The sequence below is a fragment of the Anoplopoma fimbria genome, chromosome 7 (assembly GCF_027596085.1).
Source record: "Anoplopoma fimbria isolate UVic2021 breed Golden Eagle Sablefish chromosome 7, Afim_UVic_2022, whole genome shotgun sequence".
In the NCBI taxonomy this organism is placed as follows: Eukaryota; Metazoa; Chordata; class Actinopteri; order Perciformes; family Anoplopomatidae; genus Anoplopoma; species Anoplopoma fimbria.
Window position 1 is genome coordinate 14,819,642 of NC_072455.1, and position 9,776 is coordinate 14,829,417.

General features: G+C 40.0%; 1 protein-coding gene and 1 non-coding gene across 2 annotated transcripts; both read left to right on the forward strand.

Annotated features, from left to right (window-relative positions):
• Positions 1–267: 267 nt before the first annotated feature.
• On the forward strand, positions 268–7,386 carry tmem88b (transmembrane protein 88 b). Its single transcript, XM_054601738.1, has 3 exons — positions 268–761; positions 3,406–3,780; positions 6,213–7,386. Exons 2-3 carry the CDS (start codon positions 3,418–3,420, stop codon positions 6,495–6,497), a joined length of 648 nt encoding a protein of 215 aa, XP_054457713.1. The 5' UTR covers positions 268–761; positions 3,406–3,417; the 3' UTR covers positions 6,498–7,386.
• A 1,915-nt stretch (positions 7,387–9,301) lies between these two features.
• On the forward strand, positions 9,302–9,483 carry LOC129093924 (U2 spliceosomal RNA). Its single transcript, XR_008531319.1, has one exon. It is a non-coding gene; the product is annotated as a U2 spliceosomal RNA (small nuclear RNA).
• Positions 9,484–9,776: the final 293 nt, after the last annotated feature.

A 9,776-nucleotide genomic window follows, 5' to 3' on the forward strand; every position in this document is an offset into this window, starting at 1 on the left:
CAACTTATCAGGCAAACTGCCTTGCTCTGACCCCCAATACACAACACCCAGCCCCCACTGCAACAGAGACAGGGTAAAGGGGGTTGTAATATGTCCTGGATATGTGAGGCGGAATGCATGTGCTGAGAGGAGTTGTTGGAGAAAGGCAGGGGTCTGATAAGCCTTGTGGGTGGAGAGAAAGTGGGATGGATGCAGGGAGTGCAAGAGGAGGGAGGGAGGGAATGAGAAACAGCACTGTGGACTCAATCAGATGGGGAGGTACAAAGGAGGAGGTCCAACAGACAAAAGTTCATACTTAAAACAAAGACCACAGCAATTGGGAGTTAAGTTGTTTTCAGCCATTAAGGAAGGAGAACTTCTGTGTTACTACTTCATCACCACGGCATAGGTATTTGATTTTTCATGTGGAAAAGAAACAGACACTCTGGGGCATAATCAGTTCCACTGACAACTCTGGATAGTGGTGAGAAGAAGCAGCAGGAAGCCAACATACCAACATACCACCACTAAATAGATAACGCTTTAGGAGGAAACCTCCAAAAACGCACGCTCTTTCAATTTCACAGATGGAAAAGTGACCCTGTTTCCAGAGTCAAGTTGAGAGTTGAAGAGAAAAGGACACAATTAAAAAAGGACTCTGTTGAAGCTTACGGGGTGAATGTGTGTCGAGGACTGACTGGACAGAAGTGGTCTTGAGAATAAGTGTGAAAAACAATCTGGAGAACGAACAGCAAGAGGTGTACCGGGCCCCACAGCACAATGTGAGTACAAGTGCAGCTGCATCACTCAGACATATTCAAAATCACATCATTATCATTCAGCCGCTGAGACATCTTCTTACAACTGATTACTCTGAACTGAAAGAAGAATATCTAATTTACTACTGGTCAACATAAAGCAACAGGTCTAAGAGGTCTGAGGGACATGGAATAAATTATCACAGTTCATTGTTCCAGACAATAGAATAATAGAATGATAGAACAATAGAAAATCTCCCTTCAGCATCTAAGCATAATAACACTGCAAGTACTAGCTGAGAATCTATATGTATATATATATATATATTATATTTTTATTGTATTATTTATATCTCAATCTCACTGTGAATAGCTTTGAATCAATCACGAAGATGTATTTGGTGACTACATGTCAAGATGTGCTTGCAACGATGAGTTCATTGAACAATATTCCCCGATTTAGAATTCCTCAATTTGGGTCAAACAATGGTATGACGCATTATTGAAAAAAAAAAAAAAAAAAGCTATTCATACAATAAGAACGGTGAGTTAAATGGGTGGGGAACCTCAATGTATTTTGAACCTCAATGTATTTTCAGTAAGGGGCACGATGAGTCACCTAACACACATGCATGTGCGCATACACTTTCCTGCTAGTCCTTCCTACACCACCTTCCACCTTAAAACAACACTTTGAACAACAATGGGAAACTGGTGTGGAAAAAAACAACGCTCAAGCACCCAGCATTGTAAATACTGTCTTCAACTGTCAATTCTGATATTCAGTGAGTCTAAAATAAAAGCACAATTAAGTATTTATTTTTAATTACTTACATCTGTTCGATTTTAGCTTCAAATGCATATTCATCCAATAAATGCACTATTGTAGGGCTGGGTGAGGCAGCTTCCTCTGCAGTAGGAGGACAAAAGCTCCTGCTTTTATTAACAAATAATGCAATAATATAATTTTATTATAATATGACCCATCGCACACCACCACTAATACAGGCAGTCCTCTGTTGGTCCTCCTACTTCTTCATTAGATTCTCGAACATCAGAGCAACCTGGTGTTGTACACATTCAAAAAAGTATGCCAATATGGTACTTGAGCAGTAATAATACTACGTCTTGAGCTATCAAATTATTATGAGATTGACCACCAACTGCAATTGAACAAAGGAAATTCATGCATGCCCAATAAAATGCAAAATATCTTCATATTAATAGTAAAGATTGCATATGTGAAAGCAACCATCAGCTGTCTGTCGTGTTGGCTAAAAGGAAAGACTGACAGGTTCACTATGTCATCCCTATTTGGATTTTTCCATTACTGTAGTTTTTTGGCAGCTGACCTGGTTACTCAGAAATGTCCCCAGTCTAGCTGAGGCACCACTGTCTCCTGACCTTTGAGAAGTGCGGATATCCTTTACCAGACACAGCTGCGTACCACATTAAATCTTAAATAAATAAAATAGAATGAACGTTAACTAGGGATGCCCCCTGAACCTCTAAACAGGTATCTGTGTCAAATGGAAAATAAAAAACTGGATATTGATCAGGTTCGGAGTTAACGGTTCTGCTATTGGTTCTTTAGAAGTTACAAAATGAGAACTCTGCGGAATATAGCAGCATCGTAAACCTCCTCTCTCTGTCTCTCTGCCTGTCTTTGCACGAGGGGCAGAGTTGTGCTTTACCGTGCTTTTAGAAGATTATGGAACTTTTTGTATTGTTTCTCAAGAAAGACTATTTTATACATACTAGAATAATAAAGCTGATTGTAAGTCGCTTTGGATAAAAGCGTCTGCTAAATGACTGTAATGTAATGTAATGTAAAGCAATGTTGATTATTTTCTGAATCAGTCTTTTTTCGCACAATATAGTTAAAAAAGAACCAATATGAGTATCAATATGGAACTGAACCGATAGGCAGAATCAATAAGAGTACTAGTATTGATAAAATCCTAACGATACCCATCCCTAATGCTAACTAAAGGAACTTGGATCAGAGCAGACCTTACATGGATGACCTGGCCTGTGTTTAATGATGCCACCACAGAAAATGTTAATATAAAAATAATAAGAAAACTCTAAGGCAAGCAAGTAATTATTTTTTATAATGTTAAAACAAATTTCAAATATATAAACTTCATATCCTATAGTGGCGCAAATCAGCATCATACTGTAGGTTTTGTTCAAATTAAATGCCAACAGTGGTTGCATCTGAACGCATGTCTTTTATACCGTCTCTTCTTATGACATGACAACATGTATAAACACAAACACACGGTTTTACACAAACAGACTTTGATGCCAGTTAGCCTTCATCTCTCTACTACATAAACTACATGGAGCAATTATGGCTGCTTTCCTTTTGGACAATCAGGTCTCTGATAATCATCACCTAACAGACGGCGTCACAAAAGGCTCGCTTCCTGACGGATAAAACCTCTAACCTCTCAGTGAACCCAGCGCAACTAAGACTTTAGAGGGTGGAATTTGATTATGTAGAAAACTATTGTGTAACTATGGCATCTGACTACTGTACTCATCCAGTCTCATAAGAAGCATTTGCATTTGCTTCCAAACATGTTACTTGGGGCTGACAAACAGTTTTAAAACATCTGCAATGGCACTCACGTCTTTCATTTGTTTATTCTTCTGCTCGCAGTTCACTACGAGTATGACTGGTACTCTAGAGAAGGGGGCCCACCACCAGGCCTTGGACCTGTCCGAGGAACTGCCGCCGCATCACCACCATCATCTTAACAACCACCACCAGCATCACCACCATTCCAACTCACTAGCCTCCACCACCGCTGTGGGTGTAGTTGTACCTCCTCCTTATTCTGCAGCCGAGAGCGGTGGCAACGAAGCTCCTCTGGAGCTGCGGGGGTCCCTGGACTGCTGGGCCTGCTCCGTGCTGGTGACGGCTCAGAACCTGATTATTGCCACGATCAATGGCTGCCTCGCTGGACTGGTGTTCGGGACCATCCTGACACCGGCCATCGTCATGGTCGTGTTTGGCTTTCTATGCCACTCTACAGTAAGAAAGGGGGAGATAGGGGAGAGGGTGGATGAGTGAGTGTGAGCACTGTAAGCATGTGTGGAGGCTCTATTTCTGCAAGGCTCTCATCTACATGTGGCCAATGAGAAGTCCCATTGTAGCTGACTAAGTGCTTACGCAAGAGCCATTTGCAGAACTTGTTTGTTCACTTGATTGAACATTTTCAACTTCAGTTCTTGGCTTCCTATTTATTCTGAAAGATAATTAATTTAACAAGAGCATACAGACATTTGGTGCAAACTTCTTTGCATTAATAGTAATTTATCAGTCACATAATTCCCCGTTTCTAATATTTGTCCTCAGAAATACTTTCAAGCCTTCATTTGATTGGCAGTGAAAGTAATGTACCTCAAAATCCAAAATCCATTTTAAACTGGTGCAGTGTCCTTTGGTATGAGACTACAAATATGTTTGCTTGTTAGTGAGGATAAATGTTTACACACAAGTTTGCTACATCTAAACAAAAGATGAGAGGAATAAAGAAATAGCTATAGCCATCTTTTCATATAACATCTAAAAGTCCTAATCTCATAACTTTGATCCAAAAGTTCCAAACAGTTGTGCCTGGGGCTTAGGGTGGGGTTTGGCTCCACCAGCGATGAGAAGTTTTATAATCTGATAAGTCTGAGGTTCTTTCAGATGTTGAGGAGATGGAAGAACTGGAGGACGTGAGGGGTCAGGAGTCTAGGGAGTCAGGCATCAAAACCCAAAACTTTAAAAGACTGTTTGGTAGCCATCTGGGGATTTAAGGACTCTTGGGATCCGACGAAATATAAAAATGCACAGAATCTGATGTGAATAGCTAAAAACATAAAAGAAGACATGTAACTCAAACAAAACAACCTTCTTGACTAATTAGTCAGTAAGCATTAACCTGTGCTATCCCGAAAAGTCATCACGGTTCAGAGACTTTTAATGCATACCGATGGCATTTCTGTAGGCCCACGGCCTCCTTAATGACAGACAGAGCCCAGGATTCTCTGTTCCCTCGCTCTCTCACAATTAGGCCTCATGTGACAGCAGCTTAGAGAGGGATTAACCAGGACCTGGGAGGATGGAGAGAGGGGGAGAAATCAAAAGAAGAAAAGGGGGGGGGAGAAGAAGAGAAGTAGATAAAGACAGGTGAGATAAGTGTTTAGGGTTCTTTAAATTGAACAGGCAACAATGAGATCATTTTCCAGTTATTTGAGGGAATTCAGTTTTCTTGTCATCCAAAAACACACCAAACGCAATTCATTCACATCAGCAAAAATAAGCACATTCTTAGAGGGCTCATTTGCTAGATCTTCCCCACACTCCCTCCCTCCTTAATGTTTTGCTTTCCCTCTCAGGCTGGAATTTCTTTCTGACCAGCTGTAACTACATCCATCAGGATGGCATCACAATCCCTTATATTATATAACTACTAAATGGTATGTTCAACTTTCTCCAATAAAGTTTACGATATCAAACCACTACCATAATAAATAATCTTCTCCCCCTGAGTTCCCTCAGCCCTGCAGATTTGTTTTACTCTCTGCACTTTTCTCATCTTCGTTCATGGGGTGATAAGGATGACTCTGGTCCGCTGTCTTTCCATTCCTCTCCCACACTGAAATCCTGACCCTTTTACCTCCTCTCCCACTCCCCAGTGTTCGGCCCAGCATCAAGCGTACATGCTTTGACATACTGTTTATATACAGATCTACAGTAGTTTCTACCAAGTTCCTAAAAGTTTGATTTATTTATTTTTGTCAAAATGAAATTTCTTGACAGACTGATTCAGTGCATGTGAGAGAGTGAGAGATCTCAGACTACCTACTGGTGCCTGTCCTAACCTCAGAAACACATACCACATAGAGCATGTAGTCTGTTGTCCTCATCTGTTCTTCCCTGCACTTCACAAAAGCATTTAAATCACAGGTGTTCTATATGTGCAAAGGCAACTCAAAATACAAAATAAAACACAAATACAGAGCCAAAACGCAAACCAAACTTTAAATCTGCAGACCTTTGACCTTGATCTGAAATAAGGTTTTTCTCTAAGCATTAATGAACGAAGGATCATAAAATATTCAGATCACGATCAACGTGATTATGTTGAGAAAGAGTTAGTACTTGTCCTTCCCTTTTTACGAAGGTGCCCTTAAGCAGGGCCTTTAACCCCCATTTGCTCAGATAGGGCGGCTCAGTGGACAACAGATCAGAATGGGGTTTTGTTGGGCAACTTTCAGGTATGAATGTGTGCAACTGTGTGAGAAGTGGCAAATTCCTGAAAAAAGGGATTCCTCTCACTGAAGCTACCCTGCTCCAATAAAGGTTTAAAAATGTTGACACAAGTGGGACAGCGGCTGAATGACAAACTTACCTCTACAGCATCCAACTGCCGCCATATCGTTCCAACTGCCATCTTTCTTCTTTCGTCTCACCAGGTCCGCCCTCACGGGACGACCCCCTACTGCTCAGACCTGCTGACTGACGGAGGCTGCGTGGCTCTGCTGGTTGTGGGCTTCCTCTTGGTCACCCCTCTGCTGGTCCTGGCGCTGGCCGCATACTGCCGCCTAGCCCGACACCTCCAGCTGGGCCTGTGCTTCATCCCGTACAGCCGGGCCGTGTACAAGAACCTGCCAGCCACCCAACACCGAGGCCTGGGCACTGGCTGCTGTGGCGGCCGAAATGGAGCCGACGGTAGTGGAAAGGGAAAGGTCTGGGTGTGAGGTGAAGGTGGAAGGAAGGCACAGAGGGGGGACGGGGGGGAGGAAGACCATTAGATGAAGAATATGAAGGGAACTGAACAAGAGAACAGGGTGGGGGTTGTATGGGATGATTAAAAAGGCAATGGATGTAAGGAACAGAAAAACAACCAGAGACGGAAGGAAGTTGTAAATGGCAATCACTGTAACAACCAGCTGAACACCCTGGAAGACAAGCTACATCATTACAAATACTGACCAATGGCTTACATCCAATGTGAAAATGACATGGTGTACTAAGGTATTTGTGGGTATAATTTCTAATAAATACAAAAAATAAATAATAATTACTAAGGGTATTTGTTGGTATTATTCCACTTGACACATTGGCTGTTACTGGAATCTTGTAACTTTCCAGTTACAACATGGTGTCTTGAGCAGAATAAAAACACAATGCATTCACTAGAGAAGATACATCTATGTACTAATATATATACACACACATACACACATCAGGTCAAATGTGTAATTGTAGAAATATGTTGACAGCATGATACCAAGATCCTGAATTATTCAAGACAATAAATTACAGAGGGAGTGACTACGTAAATCAGCAATGAATTAAAACAATCAAAGGATCCTAACAAAGTCTGACTGCTGAGGTTAAACAAAGGAGCAAGTTGGATATACATCTGCAATGGCATCTAATCAGACCTGCATTCAAACTTAAGTTTCCTGAATGACTCACAGGAAACAGTTAACTGAAAATAGAACACCTCACAAAGGCTATATTGATACTAAACATCATTATATCTCATCACACTTATGTTCTTCTTATGAAAGAAACATTTGTTTTATGTAGTTTTTTTAAGTTGTTGCAAATTCTTGTGTTATTTCCTTTTTATAAATAAAGTTTTTGATTCGGCTGGAGTCGTGTCTGTCCTGTATTGGCATTTGGTGGGATGGGTTGAGTCCACTTCTGGCTACTACTAGGAAAAGTAAAGGATTATGTAACGTTCTTCACAAGTAAAGAGCAAATAACACAACAACACTGGCCTCGGTACCTGCCAACACCAATGTGAAGGTACACACAGTTCAAAAAACACTTTGAGTGCCACCAGAGCTACACTGATTTTCTGTAGAAACACTGACTATTGTTAAGGAGTGTCCGTGAGAAACGGCTACGTTGGAATTTCTAAAATGCGTAGAGGTAAATCCAGCCTTGTGACTGAGCAGAAAAAAAACTGTGGGAGCTTTAAGAGTGTGTAGTTACCGTCTCCCCCAAGTGGTGAAAGAGATGAATGGCATAAAACAAATAAAACTGGGTCAAAGTAGACTGTTACCATAAAATGATTTATGATTCTGATACATGTGTAACATATTTTATAATAAGTTGCAGTGCTCTAAGATGAATACAAGTATACTATAAGCCTATGGTTGCCAACCCTTTTGGCTTGTGACCCTTTTCAAATAAAACAAATTAAAAATTAAAAAACAAAGAAAATCAGCCAAAGAGCTTCGTTCCTTCCTGGATTGATTGATCTGAATAAGTTTCTCTAGGACTGAGAAATGAAATGTGTCAGGTACCCTAAATGTATAAATCAGCCACAAGCATGCTCTCATTTGGATATTGCTTTCATTTACATACAAATACAGGGGAAAGAGTGAATGCTTTATGAAAAAGTACAAATAACATACTCACTCTCCCTACCTCCAGCTACCAATACTCCCACTAACAGAACTCATGCAGTAAACATTTTAGAGAAATTGACATATGTCAAATTATTCTGTGTCCAGTGGCTAAGCTATACCTTAGATCAACCGAATTATAGATCACAATATCTCCCCTACAACATATGAATGTGTTGAACATAGACTGTAGGTGTTGAATAGCCCAGAAATGGGCCTTTCACAGACATAACGTTACCATGCTGACTGATGGTGCCTTAAATACAGTAATTAACAAAACCAGAGACTATAAGGAGGAGGATAATATACAGGAATGTAAGACATAAGAATCAATTTTGAATGTAGGCTGAAAATAAATATTAACGCTTTACTTGAGAAAAGACAACACATTTCCCAATATGCAATGCTGTATTTCATGTCAAAAGCTAAAGTCACCAGTTATATCTCCAACTGAAGAGCAACAGTCCAACAGCTAGTTCACATGGTTATGATAGTCCTACAAAATACATTTTAACTCTTTGAGAATAACCAAGTATAAATTAGATTTTTATTTTTATTAATATATTATATCGGTATATATATATATATATTATATATATATATATTTATATTATATTATATTTATTTATTTATTTATTTATTTGCATCTTTTAAGGGGGATACCTGGAGAAATGTAGATTCCAGTCACACTTGTCAGAGTGCAGTTCCCTCTGTTGTCCGCTAAGGGCCCCGGACTGCCGTGTTGTCCGTCCGCCAAGTTAACAGATGAAACATTACTTTGCTCCCTCAGAGCGGACTAATTATATGATTTGAAAAGTTGGATTACATTTCTGAGTTGGTTGACATTATATTTGTTCAAACAAGAAGTTACAAAGTCTCTCTTCTTTAGTAAATAAGATATATCTTGCGTCTTAACTTCCTATTGGACTAGACTGTACCACGTGACCCGGGAGCGCTCTAGCCGCACAGAGACCAGATTACTTTGTTAAAATGACAGATCTTGCTGCCGTTTTCGAGGCCTCTGTGTTTTATTGTTTTGTTTCTGTCCCATCGAGTTTTGTGGTGACTGAAACAGATATTACATCCGTGAGTGACGTTAACTGTGCGGAGAATCAGGTTCACCCACCTCAGTGATCAGCATCCCTCTCGGCCTTTTGGCTAAGATCAAGTGTAGTATCTGTTCTTATCAGTTTAATATCTGATGTCCCCTGGACTATATATTAAATTGATTTTTGGAATAGGGAGATGGAACAGGGGCTTGCTCCGTCCACTCCACGCATCAACCTGGTATTGCAGTTTATCCGGGAATGGTGCACCATCCTCAGATGTTCAAAATCAACAGTTGTATTAGGTCATGACAATAATTAAAATGTCCCTGGTTGATGAGGTTACCTACAGTTTTTGTATCTGTCTGAAATTATACACATGAAAATTAAGTTAAATTTATGTTTGAAATCTTATAGTTTTGTATTATTTAGCTGCATGTTCATGTTGTAATGTTGTATTTGTTTATGTTGATCGCACTCAAGGCCAGTATGTGACAGCAACAGGAAGGTAGTTTGTACCAACAGTTACTATATTGTAAAAGATTAGTCTAAGATTTTGTAATACTAA